Consider the following 27,611-nt stretch of genomic DNA (forward strand, 5'->3'; position numbering starts at 1 on the left):
TACAGAATGCGTTTTGTGAGTATATAGTTATGATTAACAATTATAAAATAAATTGTACTCTTACTGGTGTATAGCAATTACAGTTTATCGCGTTGTATTAAAACATGGTTAGAAACCTGCAGAAATGTATAGAAATATCGCAGACTTGTTCGCGTGAGCTTTCCTAACTTGTTTATTTTATACAAACATTTGTTTGCCACATCCTATCTCGTACAAAAACTTTACAATACGTTTAGGTAAATAAAAATAAAACGACTGTCGTTTCAACATCAGATGTTTGTATAATATTGTACATGATGGTAATCACACGATTCTTTTTTTGATTAAATTTAAATTGTCAATTTCTATTTATAAAGAACCAATTAGAGTAATGACAAAACACTGCAGTATAAGAATTTAGTAAAATCTGGATCGTTTTGTGTGACAAATAAATATATCTATTGTAAATCGATCGGGTGAGACTAATATAATGTACAAAAGTCAAATAAATAACTGTACTTATATTAAACGACACTAGTATAATAATATAATAATATATCATATAATGTCCGGTTAACATTATTGTGTGCGTTGAAAACAATCGAAAAAAAAATTACATATTATTACATCAAAATTATTAAAATTATATTATTGTATATTATAGATGATCAGCGATATAATGACAAGCAGCACGCTACGCGTACATACGTATGTAATATTATATTATAACACAATATTATGCTCAACAATGGTAAATACAACATTATTTATCGTCAATATTTATCCACATGATCTATTATTATATATATATATATATATATATATACATTATTGTGCATTATAATAATACAATATTACATCGTCACGCGCGGTATCGTAGCGTAGATCATTTTCTTAAAATATATTTTTGAAGTACGCAGGTAATAATAAAATATAATAATATTATTGTCATTATTGTTTGATTTGCTTGGGCACGGTGGTGGTGATAACGGGCCCGGAGGACGACCAGCTCTCCTCGAACGATTCCTCGGACGAGAACTGTTGTGACGAGGACATAACCGTCTTCTTTTTTATGCCACCGTTGGCCAGCTTCTCAACCGACTCGGATACCGATTTGGTTGACTCCTCCGACTGCACGCTTTTGGCCTTCTGCTCCAAATGAGAGTTGGCCGTGTCTTTGGTCACCTATATTATAATTATAATTATAATGCGGATCAACGAAAATGAACCATTTTAAAACAAAATATTTTTCGGATATCAATATTTTAAAAAACTCCAAAATTATTACAATTGAGATGAGTATTAACTTGACATGACTCAAGTTAAGATTTTTGTCTCAGAGAGTAGTTTGATATAAAATCAAAGTTTTTTCTTACTTTTGTTAATATTTCAGATTAATTCAATCGTTTTCGTCGAACATTAAAAATGATCATGTGCAAAACGGAAGGAAATATTTTACAGAAGGAGAGATATTTTTCGGATACTTATAAATATGCGTTTATTTCCTACATATACCAACTGCAGGAACTATAGTAATCATAAATGACGTACCTACACTACCACCTATAATATTTTCGATTGAATTTTCAACTTAAATATTAATACGGAATGTCAACCATACTAAGTGACACAGAACCACCATCAAGTTTTATGAGCTATAGGTAAGTAAAATAACATGATGTACGAATAATATTTATGTCTTTGAAACACACACATCATAACATATAAAGACGGAATAGATCCATCGTGGGGAGATTCACATATCACCAATTTAGTATAACCAAGCAATAGATTAATATTGGTTATTTTGGTTTTCAAAATGTTCATTTCATATAGGGCATCGCCCCGATATCTTCTAAACCAATGGTCGACAACCGGCTAAAAAACGGGACCATCAAAAAGTCTAACAATTTTTTTATCTTCAAATTTATAGTATGAAGATGACAACAACATTTTTCGGGACCTCATTTATTTATTATTTTAATCCTCCGGAATCCAATAGAAATTACTTGGCGAACCCTGTTCTAAACCTATTATCATTGACTATTTATATTATCTTTATAGAACATAAAGTTTAGTAATTTCGATATAACCTAATCAATATAACTTTTATCTCGTCTACATCTTTAAATTTATCTAATGTCATTCGCTTTACCAATCAATGATAAAATGAACAATTCACATTTGAAATTAAATATTAGTACATTTCTTAAAAATCATTAGACATTTAGTGTTGTAAGTTATGATATGGTCTTAAATACATTTACAATTTCTAAAAATCAGAGTTTTAATAAATATATTATTATGCGATAAAATGATATGCATGCTTGGTGAATCTTGGAGATCACCCAATGAATAATATTGTAGCCGTGCTACGGGTTATTATTTTTTGTGGGATAATGTACGTTGTGTTATTTGTTTGAACTTAATACCCAATCAGTTAACACAAACTTAGACTTAATAAGTTACAAAAGCAAGTATAAGTTAGGTCCTTAACCAGCTAATCTATACACGCTCCTCAAATTTAAGTACCTATTTAAGTTTAATAAATGCAATGACTAAAAATTCTAAACCAAAAAGTAAATTTTCTCACTAATTAAACATTGTGTAGGTACCTATGTACGCATTGTGATTATTTATGGGCTCAACTGTTATATTAATAGTTAATGTGAAGAAAGCTATACACAGTGGATTTATTTGTTTTGAAACAGATACGCGTTTTTTATTTCTCCAATAGTTACTTAAATTAATTAATTTGTATTTTTGTATTTTTAAAAATAAATCATCGTTATAGTTGTTAGTCCAAAACCATGAATTAAACTCTACATAAATTGATGTAAGCACTTAAAAATTTATCGAATAAATAGAATATTAGGTAATTGTTTACAATCATAGAAAAACACGAAGGGTAATAAATAAATTTGTTTAAAAAAAAAAACTATATAATACTTTATAGTAGATACGATGCCATTCGCTGTATACTTTTTTTAAACGAAATTAATTTTTAAAAAGCTATTTTATATTATATTGCTCACATAAAGCAATAATATACTTCCCAAACTCTATTTCGTTGTGACCATAAATTGTATTCATTTTTGACGAATAAAACAAAAAATGTATTCTTCGTGGTACGTATTGTTGTATTAATTAGTATTAATTTATTTTTTACAGTAATCTTTAAATGATACTTTGAATTGTCAGATAACGTTTTACGATTAATAAACTTATTGGCATGGTCTCAATAAAAACGTTAAGTTTATGTACAAAATATATAAATAACCACAGTTTTAGCCTAGTAAGTAATATATATGTATTTACTATATATATAAGGTGTAACAAGACTATTAAACAAATTTTCATTACAAATATTACTATATTTGTCAAATAGTACTGTTACATTCTGTATATGTATTTATTTTTTTGAAGGGGGAAGTTCTAAGAGAGCCTAGAAGTAATTTTTTTTTCCAACTAAGTACCTATTTAACAATATATTTGGTAGTATCAACCGAAAACTTAACTGTATCACTTCAACAGAGAATGTCTCTCTCAGACCGTCAAAACACCGAAGTTATGCATGTGTCGTATCGTATAGTGGACACTATTTACGCTTTGGAAAACAAATGGTTATAATAATATATTATTGTCCACATCATATTATAATATGATATTTCACATATATTATCAATTATTGGTGATGCAATTAAATACATTAATAATTTGTCTACATGGTGATTCACCTGCATGCTCAATAATCCCATGTTCAATGTTAATTGTCAATATTTTTAAATATATATAAGGATCATTATGTTTTCATATAATTATAAGTGCCATATTTTATAACATATTATGGTGTTGTTTTATATATTAACATCATTTTGTTTTAATGCGATGTACCAGCCCTTTTTTTCTGTAATTAGTTTATATTATTTTTTTTAACTTTGATGCATATAAATTAGATTTTGATTGAGTTGTTTTAAGGTTATTGAACTTTTTTTACTGACTATAATATAATTATAGGCTTATGATAATAAGTTTGAAAGATAATAATATTATGGGGGCTAGGTATATTATGCTGGTTTGAAAACGAATGTAATTAGTATTAATATAATATGAGCATTTTATAAGTTTTAAACGTTTTCTGTGTAGAATATAAATTAGATCCAATTTCACAATTTTTTTTATATATTTATTAAAATTGTACAATTTGTAATATTATCCTTGTAAAATGTATACACATTTTATAAACATTTTAAAACTATTCGTTTAAATTTAAACTTTAATGCATCGCCATTTTCAAAAAAGTCATCTGCTCAATAACGTTCTATCAAAAAAGGATGGTGCTCATAAAATTTGAGAAAAAATGAGGTGAGCATGCTAGGGGTGAATCACCCTGTATACGTATTTCTTTGATCTACTTTAAATCCGTTAAATGTAAGGACGCATACAGGGTTATTTATACCAACGATGGTGCACACAGTGGCGATCAGGCTTACCGAACGCGTACTTTCCCACGATATGTAACAATATATATTACCATGGTGTGCAAGTACGATTTCACACACGAGATTAGAGTTTAGTGGCATCCATGATGACGTTTTATTCGGCACTTCTGTACCACAGACCACAGTTTCAGGATAAACCGAAAACGCTATCCCAGCGCTGAACTGGCGGTGGACGATAAAATCGTCTCTTTATTGCAGTATTATATCGCATGCGGTAGGGTTTTCCTTTTTAATGCATTCGAAAAGGGTATTAAGTATCAGCATAGGTGATTTTGTGTATTTTTTTCATTTCCACCCCCCCTCCACCTTCAAATACAACTTCTGCGCGCGTCGAAATTCTGTTTATTTAAATTATATAAGTTCATAATATTGTATCTATCGGTATGACATTATTTTTCCACCTAAGAATACTCAAAAAATAGTCTACTAGATAAGATGGCCCATATATTATTATTATACTATTAACGTCATGAGTAGTACCAAATAATTTTTAGTGTTTTCAATTGATTTCAACACACTATTGACGTACACGTACCTATAGTGATCGTTTGAAGAATTTTCATAAGGCGAACGATTCGAGGCCAATGTCATGTAGTCGCCTGACACTTTGGACAGGTTCACTAACCACGAAGCGAACCAGAACGGGCCCGTGGATCATAATACAATTTGGGAACACATTATATGAAATAAATAGCAATAATAATGAATAATAATCAAATAAGATTCACGACACAATCATGAATGGAGAACAAAATATTACGTTCGTTGAATAAACAGTCGATTTAATGTCGAGAAATATTAAGGAATAGTATATGGGCCTAAGTGGTCGAAATCACAATACACAAAAAATGAATAGTATTTGTTTTTATTTTTTCGATTGAGCACTATTATTACCTACTCAAACAATGTAAGTTCATCCTCTCCAAAGGAAAGTTGTTACGTTTCAAATTTTCAAATTACTGTGAGTTGGTGACGTTGATCACGCGTGTATAAGACAATTTAATATTTCAAGACCCATTCGAACAATAGTTCATATTTGTTTTGTGTTTTTCTTAATGCAATAAAATATCCAGACCAGAGCCTAAAATATATCTAATTTCAGGGGACACAGTTATTAATTTAACTGTTGACTTTGGACTTTGACAGATTTTTATAGCAAAAAAAACCTGTGTTGGTTGTAACTCCCAAAATCCGCCTTCTTTTATGTACCACTTATTACCTTACAGTTTATACTTCGCTACTTTTTAGTAGGTTACAGTACACACTACCTACACAATATTTGATTAATATGAACTTACTTTGTATTGAATCGTTATCAGTTTGAGTTTTTCTTTTTTTTATAATATACCTACTTGTCCATAGTAATATAGTATAGAAATACAATAGGTAATTAAGTTTAAAATACTAAATAGGCTATAGTAGTAAATAAAATTATTGTGTCTAGTGTTGTGAAACCGACTATAACTATCGTCTTTCGTATATTATAATAATGAATAATGATTAATATTATTAGTTATTACTATCAGAATCAGTAATCACTAAGATCATAATAATATTATGTTGTTCAAACATTCTAAAATACCCACATAGTATATTTATAGAAAAAACTCCACATTTGAAACAAGAATTTTGGAATTTTGTGGAACAAAAGTCCATTGGAACTAGGAAAATGTGTTTTGTGGAACAATGTGTAATGACCAGCCAAAGTGTATGATATCAGATATAAATGCTTATCACTCGATATTTGTATAAAATTGATAATGATTCTCAATTTATTTTGAAATAAATTTTGAAATGAAGTTATAATAAAATTGTGTTGAAATTCCTAAATTGTTATCATTACTTATTTCCGCAATTAAAACTAAAAACGTGTTATAAAACTTGGGACACACATTTGTCATTCAGGGGACACACTTTGATTTTCAGGGAACACAGTATTTTAGGCCCTGATCCAGACACATATAGTGTAATCGTTAGGGAACGATTACAGGCAACGTGTTTACTCCGATGTACATTATGTGTACTGGTGTGTCGTAAAACTCGGGAGCGGACGATAAGTTTTCGTTCATAAAACAAATCAAAATAATATGCGTTTTCATCGTAAATAAACTTTTGGTTGTTATTGTAGTAATAATAATTGAGATCGCCCGGTTATCTGAATTATCTACTGTAATTTATTCGCGCGAACAGACCAAAATAACAAAAGCAATCGAAAATTTTGTTTTTAACTAACGATAAAGGAAAAAAGAAAAAAAGATAATATAATGTAATAATAATGTTTTATGACATTACGCATTATATTACAACAAATATAATAATATTATCTTCGACATAATTTTATATTATTTTAAGTGAATATATTAAATATGATTTATATGATAATAGTCCCGTTGGCTGTTTTTTGAGTTTCTTATGTTTTCAAAATTGTTTTTGGAATAAGTGAAAAAGGAAAACTGGATGCGCCTAATATTGTATTGTTATTAACATATATATATATATATTTTTTTTTTTATCAATTCCTTTTGTTTTCGGAACCGAATAATGTGTAAAAGTAAATTTATAATATAAACATGCCCATCATTGGTGTAAAATTATTTCTCATGCCATCCCATTATTGTAATAAAATAATAATATGATGATTGATGATGATAATAAAGACGATGATTTATGATTAGGAGAAGTTCCTACTATTATATTAGATTGTTTTATTTTCTGCATAAACCAGACAGAGAAAGATGGTTTGATAGAGCCGCAAAATGTTCACATACGCATCCGAAAGAACATATAATAATAACGATTTCTATATCATTTAAACGCCAATTTTTTCGAGCATCTTTATTCGTTACAAATGTATTACGTATCTACCTACCTAAATCAGAAAAATAATATTTTTTTTACTTTTCTTTTTGTTGATGCATATCTTATTATTAAATTATGTAATGAGTATTGGTGAAGCAAATATTTTAATGTTTAATATTTCAATTTTTAGGCTATCACCTAAAAAAATGTTGAGAATGATGATTGATTTACAAATATGGTTCGAAGCGGTAACTTGAGTGAGTTAAGAGAATAGAGTACCACTGTCTTTGTCATTCACACGTTCAATACAAAGCGAAAACTACCCATTTTACGTTAATATCGTCACGATCAAACCAATCATAAATATTGTAACAATAGATTTTGATTCAGCGTGTGAAATTGCGAACTACATGCGAGATTGATCAGATCGTTTTTTTGAATTACACTACCTAATCCACAAATATTTGATTTTGATAATTTGAACATAATTTAAAATGTTATTTATTAATTAAATTGTTTAAAATTTTGACTGAAATTTAAATTTTTTAAAATGGACTGATAGATTTTATGTCTATTTCGCGTTGAATATAATTTCTATTTTTATAATATATTTTAACAATCGCTTTAACAATAGTATACTTAAAAAATAACGTAAAATTGGTTGAATTTACCATCGTTTCACGCGTGCAGAACGACAAATATGATAAAATGCATCGATATTGGGCCCTCTTAGCATCCTCAATCCAAGTACGTCATCGAGATAATTTCATGCTTTGGAATACGATTTCCATCAAGTATGCCTTGATACCGATTTCTGGCCACAAATGTTACGTTGTTTGTAAGAATTGTAAAGCCAAATTTTTAGATTAACGAGAAAGTATATAGTCACCGCGGCAAAATACAAATTACACGGAGAGGTCCAAAAACATGCCTTTTCACCCTTATCCGAGTAAAACTCAATTGCAAATATTTAGCATAGGTACATGCATTTACTCCAATTTTCATACTTAGTTTTGATACTCGCTCGACACTCCACTCTTTACAAAATAAAAAATATATTTAAAAAAACACTGAAATGCCCATTTGATAATAAAAATGATAATAACATTTTTTTTGCTATTATTTAGCGCACCATACGCGTGAAATTAAAATACAGAATTAACGTTTTGGATAATATTACAGTTAGATGCAACGTTTCAGCTCTGATTCCTGTTATCGTCGGATTGGTTATAGTCCTAGGCTTTAAATAATAAATTAAGCTATTGTAACGGCTATTATGTTTTCACACTTTGCATTAAAATTGCCTATACGTAACCCCTTTAAAAGCGGATGGCGAGCATCACTGTTACAGCACGGGATATCCTTTAGTATTTATAATGATTTACCTCTTTAGTACGTTCAGCCACTGAAGATGTCTCCTCAGTCGCCGTCACTGTTTGTTTTCCGGTATTGGGTTTCTTTTCGACCGTTTGAACTTCCATTATGATGATTAAGTATTATTACTATTATTATTATTGTTATTATTATTTAGTGTATAAGATTTTTTTTTTTAATTACAATAATTATAAAAAGAAGAAATATATGTGTTTTAACTATTTTTATACAATGGCTGTCGAGACAACTAAACAAAACACGGTTGTGGTTCAGTCGTTCTTTTTATAAACGCTTCGGGCGACGGGCGGCAGCGGCTTCACTTCTACCACTTCTTCGTCGTCCTCGTCGTCCTCGTAATCGATTTCAATGTCGTCGTCCGATAGCTCTTCACCAGAATCACTATAGTCCCTTAAAAACAAATAAATAAAAACCGATTATGAATACGCGTCACGTAATATTTTACCGCAAAGTAAAAAAAAGTTTTGTTAATATTATGACAATATTATTCGACGACCATGAGCGGTAGCGACAATGCACTGCAGTAGGCAATCGATTTATCCGACATATAATATGTTATAATACAGTAAAGTTATAATTGTTAAATTTTTATAGACAGATTTAATACTCGGATATTTCTGGAAAAACATCCAAAAGCAGTGGTTGTACACGTAGGGATACCCGCGGGGATGCTGATGGTGTCTACGGCACTCCAGGACCTTTCATCCAATGCCCCAATTATTAAACAAAGATCCAAATGGATTTATGAGTTTTAGATAATTTTTTCGTTTGTGATATCATGTACGTTAACGATTCTATATTACCTAAAGTTTTTAAAGCTCTATCTAAAATTAGTTTTACAAATACCTATGTGTATTTGTAAAGTTTATTATATTGTATGAGTATTATATTTTTAAACACTATTGATTAGGTACTTATTTCAATACTTTTTCTCAAAATTTGACTAAAGTATAACAAAGTTTTTTATTTTGAAAATGTATTACTATAAAATGCAATTCTCAAAAGCGCAAAGCTAATGATAGTTAAGTGTTATCGAAAGTTTCCAATGATCTGTAACAATAAACACAATATATGTTTTTATTTCTAAAAAGGACCGGTCGTGTTGGAGTTGTTCACTAAAAATTTTCGAATAATTTTTCAAAAAAATGTATGTTATTTAGCTATTTCTTTTATTGTTATAGATAGAGTTTGATATTGATATTGAAATGTATTGATCTTGATTAAATTTTTTGCAGATGTTACATAAAAAGTGGTTTAAACCGTGATTATGATATTCTATGACTTATGAGTTACAAAATGATTTAAAGGATTCGAATTATTTCCTATAAACCTTTATAAAATATTTCAGGAATTGCAATAGATATTTACAACGCGGACAACGGCTGTTAATTGTTTGTTATATTTTAATATGGTCATCGGCAATATTATTTTTGTTATTATTTGATTCGTGGACTGCTGTTAACATGACGCATACAATAATGGTTTAAGAATTAAGATATTTAAAATCGGGTGTACGATTTACAGCCAAGTAAGAGATTTGGTATTCTGGTTGAAATGGTATAGACAGTGTTGTACTTATTCTTTTATTATTTTATTCATACGCGAATTTGAATTTGAAATCCTAAAACACAGTAATCCAACAATCAAATTATTTTTCATTTGTTCGTACCAACATTATCTCACTTGCAGTGGCGGATTTGACGGAGTAAATATATAGGCGTGAATGTCCTATGGACTTATGGACTCTCGTCCGTGTGGGTCATCTACTATACAGGGTCTGGACTTGACCACTCATAGATTTTCTAATATCCTTAACTCAAGATCAGAACGGAAATCGATTCAAACTACGGCATGAGCATATTATACAAGATGTAACAGATAGAACTAATTTTTTTTCACATTAATATTTTTCATTTTTTCATTTTTTTATTCATAAAGTGAACCTAGCACTACATAATATATAATACATTTTTTTATGTTTTATTTTTTAGTACTGAAGATAAAAATTAATTAATTTAATAGAAAAAATGTTGGATAAATTCAAAATAGCCTATTTGTGAATCTGATTATAAAAACAAGTTTTATGGTAAAAAGATTTATCAAAGTTCAAGTAGTTGATTTTTAGAATTCTTTTAAAAATCAATTTTTTTTTTTGTTAAATTAATTTGGAACGCAACAACTTTAAAAAAAATATGATTTTTAAGAATTTGCTGACATGAGTATATTTCTTAAATTATTTATTTATCATGTAATATTGAAAAATGTTGTCATGCAATGAATTGGTAAAATTTATTATTTTTTTTGGTCAGGTCTTTCTGTTACATCCTGTATATCGACTGCGCCTTAAACGCGTACTCGCATATATTGACAGACAATCTATGATATTTGATCATTTATTTGTTTTTCATATATAGAGGTACCTGCATTGCCTATGATTGCAATCATCAAAAATTACCAAAATAACAGAAATTGAGACGCTTTATTACCATCAATGTCTTAGTGTTCCAATATTTTTTTTTTTTTATTTCATATTTGCATTTTTTTATCTAAATGTTCTTTTTCAATATGAATGTTTCATTCAAAATTAATCTATACTTGGTCAGTATAATTAGGTACCTACTATTTTGTTTTTTAACGTTACCGACAGTTACCGACGTAATAAAATTATTGTTAATTTTGAACTCAAAATATATTAAGTATGTGAACGAAAATTTAAGTGTATATTTTATTGGGCCCTTTGAAATTTTTGTAGACTAGGCCTTTTTCTTTAAATCCACCACTGATTTTCATGATCGAATGAGTATCACATATTTACATTACAGTGAAGTTTTGGGCATGACTCAATCACTCATCACTCATAATATTTATATTTTTATTTAATCGGTGGAATTTATTTTTAAAAACTCAATACTCAAATACAGTTATAGACACTTATTTAAAAGATGCTATAAATTTAATATAAAATATTCATTAGATTTATTGGTTAACTACATTAAAATTAAAATTTGAGTGACTAATCCGGTAAAATTTAAAAAATCACAATTTATTTAATGGGCATGTAATATAATTAAATTTGCAGTCGTTGAATATTCTAAATAGCACCACGGATGTTAACGAACAAAGACACACAAAGTCACCGAGACATTTTTTTCATTTCTTTTTCACAGAATACCTACTTCGATACATATAAAATCCAATATCAAAAAGATTTGATGAGTTACAAGTTATAAGTTGATCCACAGAAACCCAGCTCGTTTATACTTTAAAACTTGAAATTTAAATAATATATCGAAATACTCTGAATAAAATTCTGCTTAAAAATATAATGAAACTAACGAAGCGGACATATTTTGGTTATTTTAAAAATAAGAAATTTAAAAACGTAAATGATAATAAAAAATATTTAAAAAATATATCTTCCAAAACATAAATAGATTTTAAAATTATGAGCGTTTTACGTTGAATGATTCATCTGGTGTAGGTAAATACTATATACATCGGTATGTAATTAAATACACAGTGCACACACATTATTCGTACCTACCTATTTAATATGTTTGTTTATAGAAAAATTATAGTTTATTAAGTTCTTAGAAAGATTTACAAAAAAAAAAAATCCGTCGCACTAGTGAAATATTATAGTACCTATATTAGCATTAGGATGGCGATGACTGCAGCTGCTTTCGACCTCGGTCTTTATTAATGTGCAAATACACGAAAAGCTGCATTATACACACACGCGCGTGCGCGCCCGCACACACACATACAAAATATAGCTGCGTATAATAGTGTAGAGAAGTATATTATATTATATAGGGTGTAACATAAAGACCTGACCAGAAAAAAAAATTATGCAAATTAAACATATGACAAAAATTGTTAATATTATATGATGGGTAAATAATAATTATAAAATACAAATTCTCAAAAATCATCTTTTAAAAAAGTTATTACGTTCCAAATTAATTTGACCAAAAAAATGTTGAATTTTAAAAGAATTCTAAAAAATAAACTACTTGACTTAGACAAATCTTTTTACCATCAACATTTTTCTTGTTATTAGATTCACAAATAAGTTATTTTGAATTTATTCAAACATTTTTTTACTAAATTTAATTTTTTTTATTCTAAGTACTAAAAAATAAAACATAAAAAAATGTATTAGGTATACATGTAGCACAAGGATCACTTAATGAACAAACAAATAAATAAAAAAGATTAATTTGAACAAAAGTTATTCCAAAAGTCTTGTTACGCGTTGTATTAGACACACGACGTACGAGACTGTACGTATGTTTGTTTTTGTTTTTATCAAGTAAAGGGGCCAGTTTGGTCTCACAAACACGGTTGTACAAAATATATATTAAAATGGTTTTAGTATTATAGCAATATAGGCAAATGACAACTATATACATTCTTCGATAACAAACATAAGTATTATATCTTACAATAAGATTTTTGTTAAGCAAACAAACTGTGTACAACTGTGCTGTTTGCTGATTTAATGTTTTTTAGTGAAATAAAAGCTTTATGATTATACATATCAACAATAATAAACTTTGAAATTAAGAACCCATATTCTTGCGATTCTTTTAACTCAAGTAATGCTTTCAACTATTGTCTAAACTGTTTAAGACTTCAAGTTCTTCATATCACACCTGCTTAAATATTAATTTTAAAACTAGGTGGGCTTGTCTTAATTTTCTTTAAATTACGAGTTTGCAGTTTTTATGCGCTTATATTAGCGCATAAGCAAATATACAACAATATTCTGACGAAGTTATCAAACGATTGAAATCTAAAATCTAAAAGTTAACTCTATTGGAGATGTGTTATATAACATTACGCTTGCATTGCTATATTTAATTATGAATAATTTAAGTCTAAAATGAATTATAAAATTTAGAACTGTATATTACGCTACATTAACAGCAACAACGTGTATCTCATTTTTGCTACTTTTCAGGAGTGACAATTAACTAAATTAATTAGTAATTAATACTTAATCGGCCAGATTCTAGATTTATTCTGTTAATCTAAGTAGTTTTACAACGTTTTTTTTAACTAATAGTGAAAAAAGTTGTATTATTAACTGAAAAATCCACTTACGTGTAATTAGCCACATCACAATAAGATACGTAGTATTTCAATTTAGAGATGTGTTATTATGAAAAAAATCCCTGAATAATTATCATAAAATAATAATGTCGAGACCACGTAACTAAAAGAAAGAAAAATATTTAAATTTACTTAAAAATATAAAAGATGAATTATCATAACTTTACTTTTCATGACAGTTACAATGTTTTAACAAAATAATAACAAAAAAGTATCAATACATTTTATAGAATCTATTCCAGTCTTTGGATTTATTTGGTACAATTTAAGGATTAAGCTATATTACCTATATATTATACTCAAAATAACTAAAAAATCTTTTATAAAACAATTAGGTTTATATTAAATTAAGTAATTACTATTATAGTATTATTATAGGTTTGGGTAAAATCAAATTAAAAAAAAATATTATGTAAAACCACGTATCTCAGTGAATAAACAAAATCTTAAGATTGTTTTAAAAAATATGACTAACCTATAGGTTAATACATTATAATAACAATTAAATGCTTTATTTCAGTACTTGAAACATTAAATAATAAGTTATTAAATCATTCAAAGTCAAAAAGCAATGAAATGTTTTGTTAATGTACATAGTGTACAATGAAGTTTATATAAATTGTATATACGTGTAATAACACGTATCTGAATTATGCAAAATGTTAACTGAGTCTAGGAATATTAATTAAGTTAATAATCAATAACAAATTAATAATTATTGTAATACAATGCATAATATATATATAATAAAAATACTTTTATTATAATTAGCTTAATATTGAATAGAACGCAGATATTTTAAGGGACGTTCTACATACACCGTGTAAAATTGGTCAAATACGTGTTATCACAGGTGAATTTACGATACGTGCTATCACTGAAATCACTTTTGGCGGGAAACTAATGATTCTATAACGCGCATGATAATAAGCAATTTTATGCGCCAGGAGGTTTCAAATATTTTGGTATATAAATCTCATTTTGCCCAAAATGTGATACGTATTGTTGCTGTTAAGGTAACTTAGTTACTTAATTATTTAAGACCAAAAGTGTAAAAGGGCAATATTTTTTATTACATTAGTAGGTACCATAGAGCATTTACCTTAGTAAAATTATATTGTGAACTACTTAGATTTATATTTTTCCCGGGTTGAAAAATATTACCAATCCTGTCCTCGCCTAAAACAAATTATTATGAACCTATACTCAAAGTGAGATCGTGATTTTTATGTTGAACCTTTTAGTTACAAGGCCGGTGGGTGGGTAAAACCAAGACTTTAGTTTCTGAATATCTGATTTCAAGAATTATACTTGTGTTGTTTCCTCTAAAAGATCCTCATTTGTTGTACTTATTCTGCAGATATATTCGAATAGGTAGTATCCAGAATACAGAATACAAAAAAAAAATGTATTCTCTTCATGCCCCGCTTATGCTTACACGTTTATTATTATGTTTCAGTGTGAATTCTGATTAAGTTAGTTCTGGACATCTTAAACTTAGATTAAACTATCTTAATCTAATTTAATAAGCTAAAAAAAATAATATACATTCTCGTCGACTATACCATATTTTTGTATCTGTACTTAAGCTATACACCATAATATATTATATCTGTTCAGTTCATTAGCCTTTAGCTAACTGTAATTGAATTCTGCTATCGTTCCGTTCCATTAATTATAACGACGTATATCTAAATACAACTAATCAAAGCCAGTTATTACTACAAAAAAAATAAAAATAAAAAATATGTTATTCAAATCAATAAAAACACAATATTTAATTATTTCAATACACAAATTTGTCAATTTTCTCCTTTCATAAAAAAAAAAATTGTTTAACACGAAGAAAATTATTTAAATCTTTCGACAACATTGTTTAATATATAAAAATAAATCTATATTAAATATTATTAGGTGTAGCCGTGTAGGTATACGTAATAATTATAGGATAAAATATATTATTATTATTATTAAATCGACAACTACATTATTATATTATTATTATAAAAAAAAAAAGCTCTCCACATATATTATTATATAATAGCAGCAGCAGCAGCAGCAGTAATAATAACAATATATTATATAAACGACGACTACTACTCAATTAAATGTTGTTATATTATACGTAATATTATATTATCGTACGACGACGACGGGTCGGAGCCAATAAAAGCCTAACCAAGGGCGGCGATGACGACCACGACGACTTACAACTGTTGGTCTTGAATGGATTCGTGGTGACTTTTCTGCAGGAGTTGACCGCCGTGCGACTGTTCGGCCGACAAAAAGTCTCCGACCGCGTCTCCGGTGACGGCATTACGTCCGACCGTCGTCACTGTCGGTGGTTTAACGACCGTTTCGCCTTTTTCCAGAGTGGCAAAGTCCACGACCGGCGCGTGGCCTTTGCCCGAGGTGTCGTCGCTATCGTTTTCTTGAAATTTCACGTGGGCCGCGGCCTTTTCCTGCACCGTCGTCGGTTTAGGTGCTTCTTTGCCATCATTATCACCACCGCCGATTTTTACCGACGGCTGGCTAGGTGGATCGTCTTTTTTGACCGCCGACGACGATGACGACGGTGGTGGTGGCGGCGGCGGCAGCACCGGTTTCACCGCCACCGTTCCTCTTTCCGCGACTTCGAACTCGGTCTTTGCAGGCTTCTGCGGCACCACGTCTCTGTCCTCCCTCTCTACGACTTCAAACTCAGACTTGAACTTGGAACCGTCTATTTCGGGGGACACCGCTTTGGCTGGGGCTCCTTCCTTCTCACCCGTCTCGAATTCCGGTTTTAGTTTGGCGGGTGTTTCCGATTTTTTCGTGTTATCGATGTCGATTTTTGGTTTTTCACTGATTTCCTCCGGTGCCTTTGGAGGCTCTGGTTTTTTTACTTCGTCTTTCGGTTTTGGCACCACGAACGGTGCTTTCACCTCTTCGGTCTTATTAGCCGGAACGCTGGGTTTAGTAGGTACGTCATTTGTAATTACTTTGTCTTCCGGTTTTTTGGGTGGTACAATAGGTTCTTTTTCTTCGTCTTGGTCTCCTTCGATTTCATCTTCGTCTTCTAAATCCAATTCTTCTCCTTCTTCGTCGTTAAAAATTTCTTCGATATCATCATCTTCGTCGCCTCCGTTTTCGATCTTATCGTCATTATCATCGACCTCAACGGGTGGAACTACATCAGCCGAAACTATTGGTTTGTCTTCGGTACAGGACGGTGGACTGTCTTTTATTGATTCAGTAGAGACCTGAAAATAGAAAAGTCTAATTAATGGATGTATTTTTAATCAGTAATATTTTAACGATTGAATTGTGGAAAGAATAAATAATAATGTGACAGCTGCTGCACCACATGGACGAGTGAAACGGATGCCAAAAATCTCAAGTAGGCATTTATTACAACCTATAAATCTATAAATTATTCTTAACTTTAAAAACTAACATATGTCTCCGTTGGACAAATGCCCGGACTTAAAATTTATGTTTTGTTTTTAACACAATCGTTTTTAAATAATATGTATAAGTACCTATAGCCTTTAGGAGGTAGTTAAATCTTAAACGTGAATAAAATATTGTTTATATTTAAGAATTTAAAGCAAGAATACTGTAAATTTGTTTGCTATTTCACAAACAAAATGTATAACATATACGATGGTATATTTTTAGAAAGTGTATGATAATTAACTAAATAGAACAATGCTTATAATTTTGAAAAGTAAAACTAGGTAGAAAAGTTAAGTTAGGATACAACATTTAATTTACTCAATTGTAATTTTTGTTCTTGAATAGATAGAAAGAAGTTAATTTACATAAGATATCTATATCTATAATTATTTGTAACATTTTCCTATACGTTTAACGTACTCCACGTGATTTGTTTGACAGATAAAAATAATATACCTACGCCGATTTTAATTTTAACACTATTATAAAACTATTTTTCATGAATAATTATTAAATAAAAAAGTGACCAGAAAATGTTTATCAATATTAATGTTGAAGTGAGTTGAACCAAATAACATTAAATGAGCTTGGAATTACGGACTTAGTAGGAAATATAATTTAAATAAAACCTAATCAAACGATGAAATATAATAATATGAACAAAAGACTTTCAAAGATAATTAAAATATATATTATAAAATAATATATACAGTATATTGTATATAAGGCGATATTATTAGGTACTACTAAATTACAACTTCAGTGGGTGGACTTTTATATTGGTATGACGAATAAATCGAAACAACACGAAACTATACGAGATCAAGAATCGGGTCAAATAAATGATGCAACAACAACAAAAGAACTATTTTAATATTATTTATCATCATTCGTCAAGTTTCAAGAATTCAAATCTCTATGGGATAAAAATATATTATGAATTTTAATTTTTTTATTTATATCATTAACATGACATAACTTATAAAATTTCAAATCTGCAAGGATCGGGAAAAAATCGAGTTATCACGGTTTTCAAGAGTCAACTGTATTTTAACTATAATATTATGATAGTAATAGACTATAGAGTATAGAGTTTGTGTGCGAGATAGGATGTCTATAAACTGGCTACACTATTCGTGTTTTACACGCATCACGCTTGGTCCCAATTTGGGTATTCTATTTTTGTTGTTATCTACACAACAAACAAGCCGAATTTCAGATACCAAGTGCCCACGTAGGGCGTTGTAATATAATAATTAATCGTTTCTATCCTATGAATCACGTCATTACGACGGGTTTGTATTACTATTATAATTTTTTCTTTTAATCGACTTGCACGGCTTGACCCTGCAGATAATAATATCGTTCACACGATCGGACGGTCAAACAAGGAGATTAAAAACTGGAAACGTATGTTTCGAGTAAGCGCGAGTCTTCGATTGAGCGAGCACAATATGTCATAATAATATAATAATATGACGATGAAAATCTAAACCTTCCATTGGACGCAGACGCCAAAGTCATGGTATGTATAACATATTATAGCGTAGTCGTAGTGACGTACAAGCGAAGATTTACGTGTGAGAAAGAGTTGAGTGTACCACTATAGATAAAACGATCGATTTCTCGCAGCCTTAGAGGTCCATTAAAAAATAGAATAGATACAGGCTAAAAAAAAAAAGAAAAAGAATTCTAAGCAACAGAATTTAAATAAATTTATTTTTAAGTTATTACCTATTTAAAAAAGTATTAATAATACAAATTTATATAAATTATTATGAAATATAAAATAACTCATGCTTAGAAAATCACCCTTTATATTAGATTTTATAACATAATATGAGAAAAAAATTATTCTTTGTCACGCACAAAGTATTAGGTGTATATAAATATAATCGTTTTTATGTTAATTTCATTTTTGACTAGCATGCGGACGTAGTTTAGAAAGATATGTGCCGATAGGAGCCGGACACGAATAAAATGTATCATATTTTTTCCCCTGTTTAAAAGAAGAACAGCTTTTTTGCTTTTTATACCGTAGACTTCGTGGGTATTTGATGTAATCAATATGTATTGTATTCTAGACCAATATACTGTATGCCTGTATTATATCATATTTGTATTGTTTGAATAAGCAAGGTGAGTGGGTGATAGTGGGGTGGAGTATTATTATTATTATTATTATTATTTTAATCCTTTCTACAAGACGTGTTTGTCGACGCTAATATTATAAATAGATTGATGTATATAAACATTTTTTTACATCTATCGACTATTTTTTTTCCTACAACTCGAGCACTGCAATAGGCACCTACAAGGCTACAACCTAGCACATTGTAATAATAGTATAGTCACTACTTCACTAGTACGTACAAAATAACATAATAATATGCTTTCGTAACATGTCACCCGACAATTTGAATGCGTGTACGATAAGCTTTAGCGTTGAACGATACAAAATAAATTACAGTATAATATCATACATAATAAATAATACATAAATACAAGCACTGCACAACTGTACTAATACAGGTACGTGCGCCGAATGTCAAATAACGACCATTCGGCATTCAGTTACCCACGGTAAGCAATATATATCTAACATAACCTAGTATATGAACAGCGAACGAAGATCGATATAAATAGTATATTGTAATATTTTTAATTTGTCAAAAGGTACCTAATAATGAAATACAATGAAGTATATAAGTACCTACATAATCTAAACGTTCATATAAATGTATAATGTGAAAATAAATAAAACGCATAATATAATAGGTAAACTTTTTGTAAACTTACATTTTAACAGCAACTTCGAACGTTGTTAGTTCGTAATCGTTTATGTATACGTATGCCCTATTGTCGTATAGTGTACATTAACAGTTTACAGTACCTATATATATATATATAATCGTATAAAGTATATGCACTACACGAATCTCGATTGTTCTTGTACGTATGATTATTATTACTATCATAATTAAACAATCGGACCCGTACAACGTGCAACAGTTCGAATATAATAATTACGAAACATCTGGCAAAATAATACATAATAATAATGTAATATTAACAAAATGTGTAGGTACCAACTCGTTTTAAAAAAAAAGAAATATAATATACAATATATTATTACCTATAATATCTAAATTATACAAATTATTTTAACTATAATAACGCAGTTGGAACTTGGAATACCGTAAGTTATCGAACAACTACTATACCTACACATCGTAAACGCATTATCGAACTGATGATTGTCGTACAGGAAAAATATTTCGTCGCTGTATAAACACAAAAAACACGGTGATCAAGAGGCACATGATAAATATTATTATTTGGATTATATTAAAATGTCATGTCGATTATTGACATTCGAACGTGAAATGGTAAGTACGCGTGTTTAAAATAATACTCCTATATAATATATATGCACTATTTATAAACATAGGCATACAGGATAGGTATTGATTCGAGGCCAGACATAACGAATTAAGTTAAAAATAACTTTTACTCAACACAAGATCAGTTTTAAATTAAATTAAGTTTATTAATTATTAGTTTTCGTTTATGGTAGGTATAGACATTTTTGATAAATGTGTTACTTGGAAGTTGGAAGTCACATTACCGCTGTTCACTAAGCAAACAAAATTGATTTAATTAAAGTTAAAAATCAATTTTTTCAACGTAACATACTATTATTTATCATAGTATAAGAGAAAAAAATAACCTTCAATGAAATTAAAAGAATATAAAAATATTTTTCGAATACTTTAATTTTTAAACTTTTTAAACGAGCGCGTAATATATTTGTACCCGCCATCGCCATACAAGTAATATCTGTAAGTATCGCCGTGCCGTCGCGTATCACTCGTAAGAAATATTATCGAAACGGAAATCAGTATGTCGAATAATAATGCGAAAAAATACTTGAATGTAATAAGTCCGATGGGCATATTAAAATAACTAGCATACGTCGCGCCGTCACATTGAAAAAATGTACGTATACGTACAGATAATAGAAATAAAATAATAATAATAATGATATGAATATGTCTAGTGTAGTAATGCGACCGCGTCACTCAACCTCCTCCTCTTCAATTATAGCCGGGTACAAAGTTAACGGAGGCAAAAGTACTATCATTATACGAAGACACGTATAGCCTTATAATACAGGCCCTCGTAATGGAGTGATGTACATTTTATTTAATATTAGTTATAAATTTATGATATTATATAGATCCACAATGGATAAATTATAACAATGGTATTTAACAGTAGCATTCGTGGAGCTGTTAAATAATAATAGCTATAATATAATAATTATATTGTAACTATACAATGTTTACTAATTAGACCTATACTTTGTTAGTTAATAACGTGGGTCACAAATATTTTATAAGCTGTAAGTACACACTACAGTAATAGATATTGAGTGGTTGAATTGTAAAAAAATTAGAGAGAGCAAAAAAATATCTTTTAGAAAAATTAAATGTGGCAAGTTGAATTACCTAATTAAAAAAAAATAAGAGAAGACCCTCCCGCTTGATAAATAATAATCATATATCATATATAAATATACATAATAACTCGACTTAACCTTCGACATACATAATGCATTAATAAAAAAAATGTTTAAAAACGTTATCCAAAAACATAATTATTAATTCCCAAGAAATGCTAAAAAACCGAGTCCGAATAGACTATATTATATATAAGTATAATTTCGGTCAACTTTGGTTTTAGTCGTTTGCTATTTCAAAACTTGAAATTACTGGAAAAAAATCTCCAAATCTAATTAAAGCGCTGCTATTACTGTAAATGAATGCAAATGACACTCGCTGCGGGAAACTTAATAACTCAAAAAATGTCTCTAAAGATATATTCAAGTAATCTAGTAAAGACCTCCCATTGCTATCTCATTACAGTGTCGACCATCTGAAATACTGAATACCTTGTAATGCATACACGCTGTATACAAAATTATATTTGCGTAGGCGTGACGATGCATAGTGTGTAAATAAAATATTTTGTTACGAGAACAAAACCCACGATTGTAAGCGGTGGACAATCGAGAATGTATAATATGAATCACAGTAAAACTATTTTCGGCTGTTGTGTGCAGGTGAACGACATCCGGCGACGGCAATAGTAATAATTGTTTAAATCTGAAGATGACACATTATTTATTATTTACACATTATTATACGAATTATGATAATAATTATTGGGATTTGATAAAGGAGCTCTGTATAATATTATAATATCTACCATACTATGACATAAGTGCGTGTGATAATACAGCAGCAGTCGTTTTTGACGATTATGAATCGATGACGTACCTAACCTTGACGATTTTTTTTCGGCAGAAGTTTCACCACTGCCTGCGAGTGTTCATCACAAGGACGGCGCAGCGGCTGCGATGACTGTTATAATAATATAATAGACTACACTACAGCGGAAAAACACACGTCTGTATATGTCGAACATTCCGGGTAATATTATTATACAATGGGTGATACCAAACGTTGGGGGGGGGAGAGATGGATCCCCATATCCTTTTTTATTTTTTTGTTTAGATGGATTTTTATAATTGACTGATAAGTGATGCCTATTTTAATGAAAATTAATATGCAATTGGTATCCCAACGATTATACAAGTGAAAACATATTTTCCGGTGTTTATCAGTCGTTTTTAGCGATTTGTACCTATAGTGTATATTGACGAGTGACGACTGACTTTTATTTTTAATTTTGTTCAAAATGAAACGAAGTAATTCAAGTATACTCAGTTTTTTTTCAAAAAAATTTGGTTTTTCCTAAAAGTATACTTGTATACTTATAGGTGGTGTAGGTGAAGTAGATTAAAGTAAATTGTCTAAGAAGTCTAATTTTAAATTGTTTACGTAACGGTAGTAATCACTTTTTAATAAATTTCCATATCCTCACTAAAAAAATTCTGAGAACGCCTCTGTATTATATTTATGTTTATACACGATAATAGTAACATGAGTCACGCACTCGTAGACACATAGACGTATGAAGGTATTGAAAGTGGCGAAAGAAAGATAGAACGAAAATAATCTATTTAACAAACTCCCTTGATCCAATCCTAAACAGCAATAATACTTAATAATACATTAATACATACCTAGTATAGTATAGTACACGATCACGTCTGACCGTTAGGACGCCAACTACATCGCGTTTGCCTCCACGGAGGGTGGAATTCAGTTAATGTATTGGCGTCACGATTCTATAGAAGAGAAAAAGACTTGCAAAAATTCCGCGTGACATCGAAATTTTCCGGAAAAACAGGTAGGTATAAAGGCATTTTTCTGCAGCGTGTAAAAGAAACACGCTGATTGTGGGTGAATTAAATACTTTAATCATGTAATAGCCATGACAAACATCCCTGTAAGCACTATAAAAGCATTTAAATAAAATAGACATTTAACTCGTACATCGACTTTTTTCGTACAAACGATGTTAATCCTATACAGTATACCTACATAATATAAATTTGTAATATATTGCCAAAAAAATACATAATATTAAATTTATTAGAAATTATACCGAAGAGGCGTTTAGCGTTTATGCGTTTTGTGCTTGATATTATTTAGTACCTAACAGTTTTATTGTTTTTCATAATTTTACACTAAATAACAAAAATTGTTTGTACCAAAATATTTCATCCATTTTACGCTGATAGAGATAACTAAAATAAGAACCTTGAACAATTATTGCAGAAATTATTGTACGTCTTCACTCTTCATGCACCAAATTCACATTTAATTAGATATATTTCAATGTATAATAACATGCATAGGCGTGCGCAGAGTTTCAAGTCAGGAGTAGCGAATATTTTTACCGGCCCATACATGGGGTATTAAGTTAACATTTTTAAGCTCAAAATAAACATTTAACCTTAGCCTAACCTAACCTAACCTTTAAATAAAAATATTTTAAACGATAATCATTGGTTAATCATAGATTGTTTTTGCTCAACACCGGTATACCATATCAAAATTAAAAATACATCAAATATCAATAACACATTATTCTTTATTATTATATAATACGGTTATAAAAGTATTATTATGTTATGTAATTATTATATAGTTCGGCCCATACAAATATATTCAAACAGTCCAGAGGCAGCAAGAGCACACCTTGCTGCCCCTGTGCGCACGCCTATGATAACATGCATGATGCATGGGTAAATTACAACTTTTTAAAACTGATTGATACGCCGTTTGCTTATGATGTGCATTTTATCTTTTATTCAATCCCCAATTATAACCACTTTACTTACGATCAGTGTTGGGATTAGATAAGTACTTTTTTATCTAGATAAAGATAAAGATAACAGGACAAAAATGTATCTAGATAAAGATAAAAGATAACGCAATTCAAATTTGAAAAAAAATGAAAGATAAATTATACATTATTATCTAGATAAAAAAAAGATAAATTTTTTCAACACATTGAAATCCAAAATATTTTAAGAGTATATCTTTGATACTACTTAGTACTTCAATATTATATAAACACCGGCTATATGAGTAAATTAAAATTAGCAGTAGACATTATTATTAATAAATAACTAAGGTATAACTGAAAAAACATTTTTTGATAAATATCAAGAAAAAAATACAAATTTTACACGACTCGTAACAATGTAATGTAGGTGTAACCGTGTCCGGGCCCCTAACGAAAATACAGGCGAAAATATCAATAATAAAATATAATAATACCTGTATAATAAATAACATTATTATGAACATAATTTTTTTTTTTTTACTGAAATGACTCGACAATTCAAATTTAAAGTATTGGCTAGTTACGAGGCTAGTTACCATAAAAATAAATTGACAATCAAAATGTGTATTTTATTTTTTTGTATAGAGATGAATGCAACTATTTATCTAGATAAGATAAAAGATAACTTAATAATTATCTAGATAAGTCTCAGCATTGCTTACGAATTACGTAAAAAAAATAAATAGTTTTAGGAAAAAATAACAAAAGTATTTTGAGATTTTTTTTTGATAAACATATAATGGTTGATTTGTAATTTTTGAACTTGAAAACTGTTCGTTTTTTTTTAAACCGATAAATACGACCAAAACATCAATCACAGAGTCTTGCGTATGGGTATATTTTTCAGATTTCATTTTTTGTATTAAGGCTTATAAAACGCGTATTGCAACCTGAACACAAAGCCAATTTTGGAACAATTGCTGCAAAAGTGCAAAGTGCTCATCGTACCTAACCTATACGTGATTTAACGACTTGCGTGTACCGCCGATAGCCGATTGGGTAACAGCTTAAACGGTCTCGTCGTCGGAAAGCACAAACAAAAGGCAACTGACGATGAAAGCAATAGCCAATAATACAATAATGGGTAATAAAAATATTATAATTGTATTATTAGCCATTTATCAGGTAGGTACTATAGGTATAAATATTAAATAAATAACATTCCGAATTATAATGAATTTGTGGTTGTGTATTTATTATAACGATAATTAAATAATAGACTTGAGATATATTTTATCGTGTGATAACAAATAACTTGTTCATAATTCGAACGCGATTTTACGGTAACGACGGTGTCAGTATATAATAATAAATGATCGATGACGACCATATTAATATGATTGTACTATTCTGATAATACTGCGGCGGAAAGCGTGAAAAAAATCTCTAAAATAAAATGTCGTGGTCCCACGTGCGTTGTCGAATTTCTCGTTCTATAAAAATAAAAACCGGCGACGGAGATCTACAGCGCGAACGTGTTTATAAATAGAAACGGCGCACCACAAGTGGACGGACGGAGCGCCGCGACAGTGTCACAATCGTCAAAAAATATTGTCTAGTGCTCCGTATGCGCTATAATTAGTAAATGATAATATCACAATGCCACGCCACTTGTTTAGTTATCGAATTTAATCGAATTATTTTAATCCAATATCACATAATAATATTATTATTATTATTATTGATGTAATCGTTGATATTAAGTATACCTAATGGCTAGTACAACACACACGCCTACACATCGGTGTACGCGACCATCGCGGAACGGAAACCTTGAACTCGACCTCGCGCAATAACGGCGACGGATTTCGAACGATCGATGGTCACGAGAATGTCGCGTCATACCGTATAAAAAAATCGTAATTACGCGACGATATTATAGGTATTGTTTCACAATTACGTTCCACTAAAATGGGAATAAATGAAACATAGGTCGACACCGTTGTACCCGGACCCACCTGCTCTTCTGCTATGTACCTGTCGCTAATCGCGCTTTTTGCTTTATTTGCAGTAGACGCACACATATGGCGTGCCCACTCGCCGTGCCGGCGCGCGATACACGGCCGTTGGAAATCCGATTCCGACGACGATCGGTCGCCCACCGTCGCCGCTCGACACGGTTCCATATAAAAACATTAAAACGTTCGATAATCGACAATCGTACCTACCGTCCGTTTTAAAAACGATAAAAATGTCGGTAAGTTCGAGCAGTGCAAACGCTACGGAAAAGACGCTCGGAAATTCGTCCACGTTCATCACTTCTAACTATAACATCCTGTTTACCTATACTGTCTCACTCTACGATAGTAAATTATCGACGACTAAACAATTAAGAGAGGACCGGGTGGGTGCAGCAGCTTAATACTTAAATCATGGCAATAAAATATCATATTATTATCGCGCTTACCTGTCCGAAGAAGAAGTTCCACACGATCAGCAGGTACCTCTTGAGCACGTCGACGAACATGATTCGCGCCGCGTGTGAACCGGTCTCGGCGAAGTAGGCAAATGCTGCGACGATCACTAACAAGTCACTATAATATTATTATGATGTAATAATGATGATATTATGATTATGATAGTTTTACCGTTGCAACTTCAACGGTCGGTACTGCGCGCGCGCGCACTCACGTTCGCCTGTGCAGCTTGTAGTAGACGTCGACGCGGTAACCACGCAAATTATACCCGGTAAGTAGTAACAGGGACGTTGGTAAATCGCACTCGGCGCCGGTTGCAACTACGCTAATAATATGCACTGGTGGTGTTACGGCGGCGGCGGCGGCGGCGGTTAACGCACACTAAACGATGAAATTCCCCTTTGGCGGTCTGACAAACGGCGCGATGACGGTAATTGATAATATTATTAGTTTATTGTTTTACGATCCTAATGACAGCTCTACCACCGACGTTTGTTATTATCACGACAATAATATTTGAATTTCGTTTACGATACCTAAAACACTACAATAACGATAAATCTTACGCACAAACGAAAACACGGACGACACGTAACGCACTGCACCGTCGGCGATGGCGTTGCGCTGCGGACGAACAAAAATG

At 30.3% G+C, this 27,611-nt stretch overlaps 2 protein-coding genes across 4 annotated transcripts; both read right to left on the reverse strand.

The window, feature by feature from the left end:
- Positions 1–480: 480 nt before the first annotated feature.
- Positions 481–8,993, reverse strand: LOC107172976 (uncharacterized). The gene is made up of 2 exons (XM_015523310.2): positions 8,666–8,993; positions 481–1,164 (listed from the first exon to the last, which is right to left on the reverse strand). Exons 1-2 carry the CDS (start codon positions 8,759–8,761, stop codon positions 931–933), a joined length of 330 nt encoding a protein of 109 aa, XP_015378796.1. The 5' UTR covers positions 8,762–8,993; the 3' UTR covers positions 481–930.
- On the reverse strand, positions 8,774–27,611 carry LOC107172975 (uncharacterized). 3 transcript variants are annotated; one of them, XM_015523308.2, is made up of 4 exons: positions 27,183–27,611; positions 26,959–27,085; positions 16,002–17,032; positions 8,774–9,062 (listed from the first exon to the last, which is right to left on the reverse strand). In XM_015523308.2, exons 2-4 carry the CDS (start codon positions 27,016–27,018, stop codon positions 8,924–8,926), a joined length of 1,230 nt encoding a protein of 409 aa, XP_015378794.1. In that variant the 5' UTR covers positions 27,019–27,085; positions 27,183–27,611; the 3' UTR covers positions 8,774–8,923. The 3 variants fall into 3 exon arrangements, with proteins under 3 accessions (XP_015378794.1, XP_015378793.1, XP_015378792.1); XM_015523307.2 differs by having other exon boundaries at positions 26,959–27,074; positions 27,140–27,611; XM_015523306.2 differs by having other exon boundaries at positions 27,140–27,611.

This window comes from Diuraphis noxia, unplaced genomic scaffold, assembly GCF_037042655.1.
Source record: "Diuraphis noxia isolate RWA-SAM2 unplaced genomic scaffold, SU_Dnox_SAM2 contig0004, whole genome shotgun sequence".
In the NCBI taxonomy this organism is placed as follows: domain Eukaryota; kingdom Metazoa; phylum Arthropoda; class Insecta; order Hemiptera; family Aphididae; genus Diuraphis; species Diuraphis noxia.